This window comes from Amia ocellicauda, chromosome 20 (genome assembly GCF_036373705.1).
Source record: "Amia ocellicauda isolate fAmiCal2 chromosome 20, fAmiCal2.hap1, whole genome shotgun sequence".
Lineage (NCBI taxonomy): Eukaryota > Metazoa > Chordata > Actinopteri > Amiiformes > Amiidae > Amia > Amia ocellicauda.
Window position 1 is genome coordinate 17806642 of NC_089869.1, and position 15258 is coordinate 17821899.

The 15258-nt window shown below is 36.9% G+C and overlaps 1 protein-coding gene across 4 annotated transcripts in view; it reads right to left on the reverse strand.

Annotated features, from left to right (window-relative positions):
- Positions 1-15258, reverse strand: part of bicc1 (BicC family RNA binding protein 1) — a 66920-nt gene that overhangs the window by 16701 nt on the left and 34961 nt on the right. For all 4 annotated transcript variants that reach the window (XM_066692955.1, XM_066692954.1, XM_066692957.1 and 1 more), the window contains exons 3-6: positions 14082-14151; positions 2568-2647; positions 1171-1329; positions 55-108 (exon numbers count right to left, since the gene is read on the reverse strand). In XM_066692955.1, coding sequence (XP_066549052.1) covers positions 55-108; positions 1171-1329; positions 2568-2647; positions 14082-14151 — 363 coding nt within the window. The remainder of the gene's footprint in view (positions 1-54; positions 109-1170; positions 1330-2567; positions 2648-14081; positions 14152-15258) is intronic.

Sequence of the window (15258 nt, forward strand, 5' to 3'; positions counted from 1 at the left end):
ATACATCCAACACAAAGCATCGGTGTCTGTTACGGAGGTGCAGCCGGGACTTACCCTGATTCTTGACCTGGCCGCCTCCACCCCAGCCGGCTGGCCTGCGATGGACACCTGAGGAGAGAGAGACGGTGGTGAACTGCAGGAAGCTCCTTCATCCATGGATCTCCACAAAGCCGTACCATACTAATTTACAGCCTCGTTTCGATACCGTTAAGTTTATGACCGTTGCTTACGTGAATTTATGATTTTAAAATTTCTTGGCTGCTGAATAAAATCATTCTACATTTGATTGTCTACTAGGTGACACCAATAAGGAAGTTATACAGAATGTTTGGGCCATTTTCTATTTTGGTTTAAAAACTAAGAAGAACTAAGAAACATTTGGGTATGTACAATTAATACACAAAAAAGATTTAGTAACTCAGGTAAATATCTTTAGCGTCAAGCTACGCATTTTAATTTTACTTTTATTACTTTTATACATGTTTTTGCACTATGAACTTGATCATTCTGTTTCATTCCCCCCCGCTTCCCCCCTGATAACCTGAATTTCCTAAATACTGCTTTTAGTCAGTCCTATTTTCTTTCAGCACCACTAGTCTCCCTTTCTATATCAGCAGTAGGTTGAATTCAAAGGGGGACCAGTCAAAGGGAGGGACTTTTGCTCTTGGCATTCTTAAGAGCCTCACACCACCAGAAAAACTTTCACCACTTCATCAAGTCAGGAGAAATACCTCAAAAGCAATTACACAGGTTTCCTTCTCCCACAGCTTAGCATACATACCGGCATGCCCTTTTCATTTTTTTATTCAACCAAAGATAAATAAATTGACCTTCAACTACAAGTTTCATGAAGTGGTAGCTTAGTAGTGTTTTTAACTGCGGGGGCTCTTAAGTATTCAAAATGACAAATCACTTTGTGTGTCTGCAGTAAAATGTTAAAACGACGGTGAATATAAAATAATAAGTGCCTATGTAATTACTCTTATGAATTTGTTAGTGCAGTATCCTGAGTTTAGCACCTCCATTAAACATATTAGAGTAGGTGTGGTTTTCATGAGTTGAAAAATTAATTGTCTTTTTTAACCATTTATTTGGAAATGGACAGGTGTCAAGAAGTTCAAAATAGAACTGAAAAAACTAAATGGTAAAATATACACACTTGACACTAACCTGGTTGCTTTTTTCAGCCTGGTTATTTCGGTTTGAATCTGGGAAATGTATGTGGCACCCAGTGTCCTCCATAACCTTTTTGATGTTGTTGCCCCCTTTTCCAATCACATGGGAATGCTCTGTGTGAGACACATCCATTTTCAGGGTCACCCGGTTGCTCTATTCAAGGGAAACATGAGACAGATGTTGGTCCAAAAAAAAAGGCAAATACTTGTCCTGCTATATTTAAATAATGCAAAATAAAAAAAGGTTGCATGACAGAGCCTGAACATCTGGACTCGCTGGTTCACCTCTAAAAAATGCAAAATGTTTGGAAAAGCCTGCTTCAGAAGAAATCTGGAAAAAATATTGAGGCTTGGCTTCTGAGTAAATGTAGGAGAAACATTAGCATCTGAAGGGACTTCAAAAATTCGTTCAGTTTACGCTTCAGTGATGCAACTTCATTGGGTTGTCTAGCGGGAATTGAAACTGAACTGTCACTGAAAATTAGAAGTAGCTACACAAATGAGAAATAAATCTCTCAATTCTCCTGTGGCACAAGCTTGGAAGGATCCAAAAAGTATTTTCAAAATGAAGAGGTGACAATTTTAATAGTAAGCGATGAGCCAAGGAACGGCTTTACCATGAATTTGCTTTTAAATCAAATTAAGATTACAGTAGCCCTACAGTAGTATTAAATACTCACACATATAGCATGCGACAAAGTAAGTAGGTAATGCTGTAGGTGAACAATGTGGAAATGTACTGACGGACAATTTTACTAGATACATGGACAACCTTGCCAATTGTTTCCACATTTGTATCACAGAAGCTATTTTAACACTTCAATGACATTCCTTACCTCTGTGGCTATAAGGTATATCGTACGAGCATTGCACTATTTTAAACACGTTGAATGTGTGTGTAACACATTTTGAAACATTTTGTGTGTAATTTTGAATATGAAATTCTCTTATGGAAGATTTTTCCGGACTATACAATTTACATTTACAACAAAACTGGAGAATGGTATGTCAGGGAAGGAGAGACCCCACAATCACTCCAGCTTGCTTGACAAAGCTGTAGTTGTATGCCATGGATTCCGCAGCTGTTGCTGTTATAGTGAAACCTAAGGAATCTCTTACTCATTGCCATTAAAAATTATGAACCAAACTTCCGCACCCTTTTAATGCAAGCTCCACACTTACAATAGTGATCTTGGCTTTGTAACAAAGTCATGGGCTTGCATTGAAAATTGACTGAAGTGATTTTAATTCACAATCATAAATATCACACCATCTTTAAATTTGACTTATTTCACATTGGAAAAAACATGAATGGTATTCCAGTACTGGTCAACTTCCAAATCATTTCTATATGCTAAACAAGGAATTATCCGTGAGTTTTGTCAAACTCACTTTTGTGTCGAGGACAGACATTATTTTTTCTTTTGCTTCCTTTACGTTGTCCTTCTTTCCACAAACTTTGATATGAGGATCTGAAAAAAAGACAGAAACCAATTATCAATATAGTTGGAATATTTTAAAGCCACATATTGTGTCATTTCAGCATGACTCCCAACTGTTTTCTAATCAAAACATCAGTCTCATATATATGGACTATTGAACGTTTCTCTAAAACTGACGATGATGTTATACAAACAAACACACGCAACAATCGTTACATAAAAGACCAAAAGCACATGTTCCAAATGGACAGTACATATTGTAGACGCCATGGTTTAGACGCTTGACGAGTGGAAAATGATTGGATTCCTATACAGTTCTCCATAACGTTAACTCTGTGAAATTATAAGCATGATTGAAATCATTTTGATCATTTGATGCCTTAACCACCAATCAGAAACTAACATGTCAAAGTAATTGCTCTTCATCAGACTCTGGTTTCCCCTTAAGGGAAGTTCATTAAAGCGATGTCAGGCTGAAAATATGAAAAGTTGGCAAAACGTCAAATCAGGACACAGAGATGTTGAATTGGTATGTAAATGAAGCCCACACATTCCTGCAAATTCCCAAAAGCTTGTACGGTCCATCTCCGCAGTCAACACAAAGGTTTAATATCATGTGACTAAAATTAATCTTAAAAAGTAAATACAAGCTGAAATCCGTTACATTTCTCATCGTTTTTGGGAAATCGTACTGGCTGCAGCAGACCGAACCTTGCACGCTTATCTGTATTGTCCACCATAAATACCATTATGAAATTTACTTTAACTAAAGATAAGAAACAGATACGGAAGAAACATTGGCTCTGCTCTCGCTAAGACAGAAATGAAGATTAGAACAATATGCAAAGCTAAAGAGACTATCTGACGCACATGAACATCTGCAAGTATTCAGAATACAGCAAACTATAAAGGGGTTACTATATAGATATATTTTAAATACATTTCTTTGCTTAAGTAACTTCAGGGCATCAGATCAAACGAGAGTTCGAAAAGAGTGCCTTCAGACCAGCAGAGTGTGCTGCTGTGCATCCTGGCCTGAATTGCTGTGTCACAAGCAGCGTACATAGCCATGATTTACAACCTCACCCAAAATCTACCGGGGCACTGATTTAAGGTCGATGAGCTTTACAGTAACTGGACTGAGGAATCTCTGACAAGAGAATGTCAGGGTTACACAGGGATGAAATCTATTTCTTCTTTTGTAGAGCAATTCTGCAATATCTACAGTAATGACAACGTACATAACAACATTTCTAAGTGTACGAGTTGACTTCAACTTCTGCATCGGCAAATTCCATCCGTTAACTAATTGGTCATTATCTTCGTTCTGAAATATGATCTAACATGGCAGTGGCAAATTCAGAGACTTGCCAGCAATACCTCTTTGTACTAAACAAATAAGCAAATACAACACACATCCATTTAGTTTTACAATCTGTAACCTTCCAAATCAAGAATCTGTTAAGTTTCAAAGAATAAAGCCAGCGATCAAATATGGCGTCAGAGACAGTATATTCCAACACTTGAGGAGTGTGCTTGACCTGCGAATCACTCAACAGTTCTCCATGGAGGTAACGATAAAGGTAATGAGAAAGGTCCATCAACGTAGTAAAAGCAAATTTTCTCCTTTATTTGCATCCATGTGTAGGCTCATAAAAATACAGCAATAAAAAAAACACTGCCGTTCTCCTTTGATAGCCAGGGGCCAGCAGACTCTGTTGCTCAGGTTATGGTGTTTACTTTGTTTTGACACAGCTGGGAAACAGCCTGCCAATAAACTGCATCCCAGGAGTCTTCATGGCTTTAGGAATGGATATTTAAATTAATAAGCTGTGATTTTAAAAATAGCTTTTCCTGTTCAATTTAAAGTACCTGTGGAATTTGAGCCAAAGAATGCTGAACTAGCTGAGTTTCCTTGAAAAACAGTTTACTTCACTGGCTAAATTAAACTGATAAACAGTAGTGACATGACATTTATTTTAAAGTTCAAACTTATGAATGGAGGACATGGGAATAAAAGAATGTTGTCTGACAACCCTTATTCCGTTTTGATCCACAAATATGAACCAAACAAAAGCACAAATGCAAAAAATAAAAAAACGAACCAATTTCAGAGTATCACTGTTTTTCTTCAGCAATGATCTTTATCCAGACCTTTGCTCACATAATTCACCGGGATGACCCATGAGGTCTACTTATTGCAAAGGTTGTGTGTTACAAATCAAGGAACTATCCTCAATGGAGGTGACCTGTGAGCACAATGTATGCAGAGAGCGAAAAGGAAATGCACAATGGCTACGCGATGGAGCTAGAGTATAGGGAGAATTTAATTATGTTCCAGCACCGGGTGCTCTGCTGTGAGTGGAATGCCAATATGGGGAAGTGTTTTCCAGAAATGTGAGGGTAATGACAGTGTGTTTTATAGCCTCGAGATTAAGGAGCAGGAGAGGTCCGCAGTGGATTAGTTCATGAAGAGCAGGGTCTCCACAAGGTTCTGCTTCATGCAGTGTGAAAAACAGCCTAGAGATGTAAACAAACCTATACTGAATTTCATCACCTTCACAAGGCCCCGAGAACCACGAAAGGGAAAAAGACAGGCCGCATTTTGAGGAGAGGACTCTATTTATTATATCTGATAGACTTCTCTTACACAACTACTATCAGTCTATGATTCTTGCATCAATGCAGTATTAATTTCAGGAAATTCCGAGCCTCATTCTTATATTTAGTGCCCCATTTATTTGATCACTATCACTGATTTGAAAAAGTACATTTGTGGCTATTTAAAGTACTTATGGGATACAGCAGGTATACATTTAAAAACAGTTATTGTATTTCTGGATGTTTTTTGTTTTGTTTTAATAAAACCCAAATTAGGCCTATTCCATCTACCTTTTCTGAACTTCATTTTAGTCTGAATAATGTGAATGTAATTTAGAGAAATTAGATTAATATAAAACATGTTTTTCGTGCTTTGACTGCATATGAAAAAGAATAACCCATACCACATAAGAATAGCATACATATTATCTGTCAGTTGTGTGGGCGCGAGTGAATATGGGGGAAGGGGGGGCATAAATAAACATACATTTCACCCTCAATTAATCCCTTTGCTCTGGACCGTTTGGGCCACACTCTGGCTGCACTCCTCACAAAGCAGGAAGCTAATCTGTTTTTCTATGACATACTTTGAATTGTTGCACAGCCATGTGCAGACATACTGTACTGAACTAAAGCAGAAGGTTTATGTACACAAACGGGTCTCTTCGGGTCCAGAACAAAAACACACACAAAGAAACAAAAACAAAACCGCTCTAATAATGTTTATATACATGAAGAATCGTGTTAAACTACTATTGATGAATTTACCTCGACTTTAAGAGTGATTACGAGATTTGCTGGTGGTTTTTAAACAAAGGACATTCCAGCTTAGAGATACCATAGCAATACTGCTCCCACAAATCCCAAAGCTTGCCTTTCAGAATAAGAAGTAGTATACATTTTTATTAGGCACATTTAGCTTTCAATTTCTTTCTATTGCATCACGCACACATTTTTCAAAAACAAATTCCTCTTGACATCAGTTTCAAATGCTTGTTCCTATTAGATTTGGCTCCCTGGGATGTAGCATTATGGCTGTAGCGCCCGATCCCTACTGCATGAAATACCAAAGTCAAATTAATTTATATCATTCGCCCAAAATGAGTCTGTAAATCAAAAAGCAGGCTGTAATAATTAAGCAAACATCATCCCAAGGAAAACACTATAGAGAACTTACAAGCAACCGCTACAAACATATCTGTGAGATGAGTTATTTAGGGCTGTGGAATTCATCAGCGTTTAGCTGATGTCCTGCTCATTAAAATAGTAACAAGAGGAAAAGGATGAAAACATTTCACAGAGCTTCTTCTTGCCCTCCATGCGAAGTCATGAGTGAAATGCAGCTCAGTCAGTCAGTCAGTGAATTTGTATACTAATGTAATAGATATATGAACTGAAAGAAGACTTTTTAGCAGGCTCCACACTATTTAGTCTAATGAAATAAGACAAACAGTCATTCTAATAGTAGGTAATGTGTAATTAATGAATACCAGTGGGAAGGCACAGAAAAGCATTACTTGTTTTTATTTAAAACCTATTGTACAGAAAATACACCCCCCCCATCCCTCTGTGAGGTTTGGGTCTAATATTCATTTAAAATGTTAAACCGTCACACTATTTAAGGTCAAAACATTTCTAGTACTGATCACTTAACCATTTCAATTCCTTCAAGAGAAAATGTATTAGAACCACTAATGCAAGAACATTCCTCTGGGCAGACGGGCCACATGCTTCTGTGATTAGCAATAGGAAATCGAGTATCCAGTGCTTGCAAGGTCAATTAAAAGCTACCACATGCGGATGCTGGTCAATTTGATAGCTAGAGTGCCTCTTATACCACACAGAGACGCCAGATAATTAAACGTATGATAAAACAAAACCCCTTCCTACCACTACTAATAAAAACTAAAAATAATTATAATAGAATCAATTAATATTTTTTCCAAGCCAAGGTCGAATTGTTCTAATCATTTGGCCGGGTGGTGTAATACTTAAGGTCAAGAAACAAAACCCATATTGGTCTGTGAATTCTTTCCGAAGTTGATCCCGAGAGGTCTGGAGGGATTTGAGCAAGAATTTTGCCTTTTTCGAAATGTGCAGCCGAGCCGTCACAAAATACCTGCGCCGACAGAGAGGTTGTCATGGGGACAGTCAAGAAAAACCATCTGACTGCGGTGCTTTTAAAAGCCCATGTCAGACTGTAACAAAGTCAGACCTGGCAATTTATACCCCTGGGAAGGCGGAGAGATTTTTTTTTTTTTTAAATATATTTTTTGATTAATTGTATTTCTGCTGACAAAGGAAGAAGGCCTCAGTAGATGCAAGGAGTCTTAAATTCCCTTTCCACTCGTGGATTTCGACGCTGGGACATACCGAGCGGCATGAGTCAGCTGCCTAACATGTAGTCATGGAGACCAAAGCACACAAATTAGACATGCCGTGAAGAAAGTGAGATAAGCCCACAGTGGCGCAGACCAGTCTCTGTTTTCACAGCTGCTGCCCAAAGGTTTTACTTCAGTCAGAGTACAGCGATTAGCGACAGCTTTCCACTCTAGTCTAGTTGTAAATTTCTGGGTATGGGTGTAGATTTATTGGCAAGTGCAAGTTGGTTTGGCAAAGAATACTGGGGAACAAATATGTTACAAAAGTCAGCCTGCTGGTTTTTAGGTTTGTGTCGACAACTCCGTCCCAGTAATGTAAGTTTAATGGCTCTGATATTAATGTGAGAAGTGATATTGACAATTGCAGGAATTAATTTTTATAACCATCCCCCAACACTCACAAAAAAAACATTTAAAAAGTTGGAAAGTTATTTTATTTTCCAATTGTGTACATTTTTTTAAGTGTTCAAGATATTAGATTACAAATTGAAAGCACTAGTCTTGTTTGGATGGAACTGTCATTTTCAAACTTTACTGACGAATGGGAGAAAGGGAGATACAAGTATTCAGCCATGAGAGAAAATATTCATGTATTTACAGATGTTCCACTGAAAAACTAAACAAAAAAAACACTTTAAATTAGAGAAGACATTATTGGATTTACAAACAGGAAAGTAGATGTAAAATGTAATAGATCACAACTTCAGAACTAAATAAAAAAATTCTCATTTGAACTACTTGGTAGGTTTTGAAACCGGAAACTTCTGTAAATAACTCACTTAATGTTATATGTATTGTTATAATTTGTAATCTCATTCAAGAAAACCAGCTGTATATTTTGGCTTTTGCTTCATGCACATAGATTTGTGTTAATTATAAGGCTCTTTGACTGGTTAAGACCATTTCAGCAGAATAATATATCATGTATAATGCCTTGTAACTAAAGATGTTAACTGAATGAAAACAATCTTTTGATTTTGAATGTCAGATGGTTGTTTCCCCACAGAAAATCATGTACTTTTTATGGTATTCATAGTTTAGGAGCTCCATATTGTTTCCAGCATCGGGCTATGGGCTGTGGGAGCTACAGATTTGTGACGAAGTTGAAATCAAGCTCCTTTCATCTGCAGGCTCCGAATATCCTGTGGTACCATTTGAAGTGCCAGGAATTTAAGACAAGTAAGTTCCCTGGCTGAATCCAATTACAAATCTTTGAAACTTCGGTCTGGCTGAAGTACACTGACCTGGCACAGATCCTCAAAGAAGCCTGTAGTCTTCTCTGTGCTTGTAAAGGGTGATGCATGAAGCTTGAATCTCAAAATGCAGTTTAATTCAAGGGATTTCTTTTGGCTGTCATTTGGAAATGTACTACCCATTTAAGCCCTATCAGAAATTGTCAATGTCACATAAAGCAAGGGTTTTCAACTGGGGTACATGGTACAGTAGGACCAGGGGGTCTGTGGAGGGTCTGAGGAGCATTAAACATATCATTAAAGTAGACCCCCAATAATATCCTTTATAATCAAAGATTGAGGCGTTCCCCAGGGTCTGATAACTGGGAGCTCATAGGGCAGCATCCAAAACATTTACTTATTTTTTTACTACTGTGATGTGACTCCTGAAAAGCAGCTGATGATTCAAATTTGCCAGTAACCCGACTGCTGCCCTGCATGAGCCAAAATAAAGTTTCTCTCTCTCTATCAAACTGCTGCTGGAGTCTTTTGAAAATATATAAATGGGGTGAAATATATAAACTTGAGGATCTGTAAGTGCAAGAAGGTAAACAACCCCTGTGGTACAGACTACGTTCTTATAGTGCATTACCCCATGCTGGTGCCCTGTATTCTACATTATTCATTTAGTTTAGCAGAGATCTCTCTTCACTTCAAAAGTGCTGTACTTATGGAAGTATAAATAAAATAAAAAAAGTATAAATGTCACCCTGAAGTGAATTAAACTGCAAATGTCAAGAACTGAATCAAAACCAGTGACTGGCATCGACACAACACAGCAACAGTGAAAGACGTCTGCAATCTAGAGTCCATCTTGAATAAAGTATTTCTATAAAGCAACTTCTGAGGTCACTAGCTTTGTAATACAGTAAATACATAGAGCTCGTTTGTTAAAGTGTCTTCTTACCCTGAGGGCTTATGTATTGAATTAATCATGCTACATTAAAAGGAAAGTGTAATTATATATTACATAACCTTTCAAAAGTTCAAATCAAAGAAACATTGTGAAAAAGGGATAGTTAGTACTTTTGTTTGCTAATAAGAAAATCAAACAATTGTTGTTTTTGGATTGATTGTTTTTTTAAGGTGGTGGGACTAATCTGCTTCTTCAGATTTTTCTTAATGAACACATTTATCCAAAACATTTCACAATAATTATTTAAAACCATCCCTAACACCCCCAGCCATACAGTGTGTGAAGAGAGTTTGTTCCTTCAACAAATAAGTCAGCATTCGTTTTTCCGTGGGGGTCTAAAGGTGAAATGAGACTGTTATGCATCTTAGATTACAACATGTTCAAGTTTTTAGCATTCTCTCTCTAAACCTACTTTCCTATCTTGAATTTCAAAATGTTTTGATTAGTAACACTATCACTCAAGATATGCGGTACCTCTCTTTAAGCCACAGTGGTGCAGTTTTGAATTTCAAATTAACTCTCAGTTAAAATAGAAACAACCTTTATTATTTATGGTACTGTGATCCAGACTCGAAGGGGTTTTTGCACAACTGAGTTATGCTGTCCATTTCTGTTAAAAGGAAATTTGAAGCTTACCAAGTTTACCTGAAACCTTCAGCTTCAGCATTTTCAGGCATGTGTCTGTGCATTCTCAATGTATGGCATTAATTCCACCATTAGGTTTGTGCAACAAGGAAATTATCTTTCTTCAAGGAATTCAACATGTAAACCAGAATTAAAAGAAGGAAATTGAATAACTGAAAGGCCAGTTGTACCCAGGCACCATTAAAATACTTTTAACCTTGCTCTCACAGGTGAAAATGATTCATGTACAACTCTAGTCGCTCCTGAAGGTTGGTCTCTCTAGTGTCCTGCAGGTAGTGGTTTCCAACATTTAGTTCTACAACTCATGCTATACAAGACACACATCACAGAAAAACTACAGAATACAAATTTGAAACCAACAGCAACAGTTGAATGTCAAGGTGGGCTGCTATGCCCTTTCTAGTTGTGGGTTAAATTGCATAGATTTAAAAAAAAAAAAACACCACATGGGTTCTAGCGTTTGGTCAGGTCACGGTTAACACTACAAATGTTCAAATCCCAAGCACTGGACTCCGATAGATGGCTGCCTGAATTTCAGAGATATCACTGGGTAAAGAGGACGCAGCTCTTTTCATGTCCTTTCAGAGGGGTCTTATCAGGCTTCAGCACACAGCCGCTAATGGTGCCACACCAGGCAAGCTGTCGCAACATGCCTTTGAATAGAAAAATACAAATATCACTCATGGTTCTTTGACAGCAATGGATAGGACTGTGATCTAGAGACTGGACCGTTTGAGAAGGAAATATCAATTATCACGAAAGCTAAAAATAAATGTAAAATTGGCCAATGAACCTGTCCTCTCAGCAGTATCACCGACCCTTGACTAATATTGTTTGGCCATGTTTCAGCTGAAGCCAAAAATCCAGATGTATCCAGATAATTAAGGTCAAGTATATAAATGGTATTCACGCAATAATGGATACATTCAGATATCAGCCGACATGCATGCAAACTGCAAGGTCTTATCTATTGGATGGGTACTTGATCAAAGCAGCGCAGGGTCTGCTTAATTAATCTTCCTCTGTACACATTGCCGTTATAAAGATTAACCAATCCAAGATGGCATTACAGCGAAGGTTAAATTTGCACAAAAGAAAGTGGGCCTTTCCACAAAGTAAAATAATTCCACTACTAGCGACCTTCCTGGGTTCTTCTTCCCTCTGCCATTCAAACGCTTTACTCACAACAGGTCATAAAGTTTTCATTCTCTAGACACCATCACCATGAGCAAAGTGGAGTTTGAAAGGGACCAGAATATGAAGGCAAACCAGTTCTACAAAACTTTGATGTAAAAACAAAAAAGTATATTTGATCTCCTCCTCAAATCTTATAACATTTTTTTTAATAAGTTAATTATTGTACAATTATGCAGTGAAATCAAGAGCTGACAAAGAGCAAAACTAATTTCCCCATTAAACTTTCATGTGGTGTACCGTTGTGACTGTATGCAAGAGGAAAATAAGTTGTTTTGTTTTCAATTTTTAATTAGCTCAAATTTTTGAAGCATGCAGTCACCAGATAACCACAGTGGCTTACATAACAGTGTCTCACGAGGGATTTTGCTGCTTTTCGAGTAACACTTGGGGTTGTCTGCCAACTGATATGACGGGCTTCAATCTATAGCTATTTAAATAACCTCTGATCCTCGAAATGGCCTGATGGAAAGCGATTCATGACACTTGTGAACTTCAGCGCTAAGGGCATCCTCACATTTGACAGTTTATTAAAAAATGTGTCGTGCTTCTTTGATGTTGTTATTGTTGATAGCGAAGAGATCCGTTCCTGGGGGGCAGTTTTGGTCATTATTTCTGAATAATCTCTGTGAAATGTTTTCCCAACTTCGATTTCAGTTAACATTTGTAATATCTTCATATGAAAGAGCCTTCAAAACTATCCTAAAACAATATTTAAAATTTTAAAATGAAGGAAATTAACACAGGATAAATCCATATAGAATTACTTTGTAATTTACATGTTAAGGTTGAACAATTATGTCATTAGACTTGCTTTGTGGAGCTGGCAGTACAGATAGCTCTATTTTGAATACAGCCAAGAAATCAATCAGAATTGTTTAACGAATCTTGTCAGCAAAATATTTGAGCTAGTTTCATCCTTGCTCCTTTCTTCTGTGCCATGATTATGAAATGAGGAAGAATTAATGATGTCAGTTACTTATAAGGGAATTACAGTGGTCTGAAAATGGAGAGCTTCTTCCTTGGGTTAAAGGAAGTAGTCGGTCATAAATCAGGGTGAAGTATACACCAGAAATTATCAAAGGAAGCTAAATCCATCAGACTCTACTGAAACGCTGCCAAAAAAACTTTTACTGTAATACAGACCAATAGTGTTCCTTTCATTTGATATCTTACAGTCAGTCATAAGGTACACCAGCACCCCCTCAAGGCACAAAACAGGACAGTTGTGTTTCAGTAGTTTCTGAGATTAGACAGAAACAGTAATGCATTGAAAACACTACTCACACACTAATACACAGCTTTAATTCAGCGTTACGAGTTCCAAATCAAACCGAATGTGAAAAAGGTAAAGTTCTTAAAGGTTTTTGTTTTTATGATTATTATTATTATTCATATATTTGTTTGTATTTGGGTATTTACTTTTTTCAAATTAAGCCAATTACAGTTACAAACAAATGAAAGTTGTCAGGATGTTTAAGGTTTTCAAATTCTTTCTAATTGCATTTTCCTTGATCCTTGTTCAAAATACCAAAGTGTATAGTGGTTAGTCATTGATAACATATCTATAAATAAATGGTGTGAAATTGTCATAATTAAAATACAAATATAATTAACTTTGAATCACTTATTGCCCGGCCGGAAAACCATTGGGTAGCTAGATAGGTACAGGTAGAGATGCTCTCTCTACTTCAAAATGGATCTCAACAGTCTACCACAAAGCAGTAAATGCATGACTAATCTTAATGCCATATTTTGAAAAAAGCATTTTAAAAATACAGCACTGAAACGGAATGAAATCTAAAGCAATGCTCAAGCCTGAGGGATTTCAAAAGTAAAAAAAGAAGCTAATCATTACTTCCCATTCAATTTCCTCATTCATTTTTATATTTGATATACAGCAACACTGACATGTCTAGATGGAGCTCAGTTTTCGACAGGTATAAGTGTTTAAATTCATTGACCTTCATATAGTGGGTAGATTAGCCACAGAGACATCAGTGTGGCTGAGGAGTCACAGTGGCCAATAAGGCCAGAGCAAACATTAAGCTTCAGACACAAACCAATATCCAGTGGTGCTTTCACGGAAATGATCAATCAATCAGATTCACAGAGAGATTTGGAACAGAGCCGCAGTGTGAGAATAAAACAAGTGACCAGGGGTGTACAAACACACAAACTGATATATATACACTTATTCCTTAAAGGAATCTACAATATAAGTGTAAGGATGTTGATTTCAAGAAACAAAATAAATATATAGCAGTAAACAAAACATAATCCATAATCTTTTCATTTTAAGAACAAAACTCATGCTAAAAAACAAACAGACACTGGACTAAATGCCAGGTCTGTAGGGAAAGAGAAGAGCTACAAACACAACCTCTGCAGCTGCAGCAGCACAAGGAAATGCTCCAGCTGTTAATCAACAGAGTTAGGAATTCTTCAGGACAAAAGTCCATTCAGAAAAGAGAGATCACAAACAAAAAACTTACCTTTTTTAGACTTGGCACCTATTTTTAATTTAGAAGGCCATGCGATCTGGGTTTTTGTTTCTTCCATGACCTGTGAAAGACAGAGTGACACTTTTAAAAACAGATAAGAATTAATATTTATCGAATGAAATACCTGCCAAGTTGCAATTACATTTTTGACCTTCTTGTGCAATGAGAATTATTGGAATTTGTGATTATCACATTTTGAACAAATAAGCAGCTCTCTGCCAAGCACTGGTTTATATTCTATCATTGATGAAATGTACAGCCATGCCAGGTTTCTAGGACTTTGCTGAAAAATGTATTGTAGAAGGAAGGGAAAGAAATGAGGCTTAAACAAAACAAAACAAAAAATGCTGACCTGAAATTGGTGGATAATTTGACCACTCAAGATATCATATACAATTTTATTTGGCCTTTGAAAAGAAATATAACATTTATCTTGGGAGCCAAAAGAATTTGATGTATTAGTTTTAAACTAATTCTGGCTCAGAAATTGTTATTTTTGTAAAGACTTTAATATACAAGACTATCTGAAGAGTAATTTGCTTCGGTTTTAAAAACTGATTTTTGCAATACCTGGAGAAATCTACAAGATATTTTCCTGGCTATCGTTTTATTCTGGATTTATCAGTTTAATGTGCTGTACATCTGGAATAAAAAAATATATATATCTACACAAAATGTTAACTGGTCACCAGAAATTGTTAATTTTTTTTTGTCTATTTGGGAGTTAGTTTCACATACAAACCTGCCTACTGGTGAGGTCCTGTACAATGGCATTCAAGGATTTCCTTCTTGAACAATATTTTAGAAATCAAACCCTATATCCCAGGACACCCACATTCAGACTTATTAGTATTACGAAGTTGCAAAACATTTGGTACAAAACCAGTTTAAAAACAATTGTAAGCACCATGTTAAAGACCATGTTTGTTTTGTGCTTCTTGCCAGATCTGCGAGTGGGTTTCATCCATTTTTCCTCTCTACACACACCGCAGAAATGTACCAACCAGCAAAGTATTACTTGTCCTATTGTCTCCGGAGAGCAGCACAGTTTAAGGTCTATAGTAAGCAGCAATCAATCACAGAATAGACATTGTACTCCTTCACAACACAAACAAGATACGCCTCATGGCACCGTTCCTGAAATCACTTCACTGGACAGTCTCTTGTG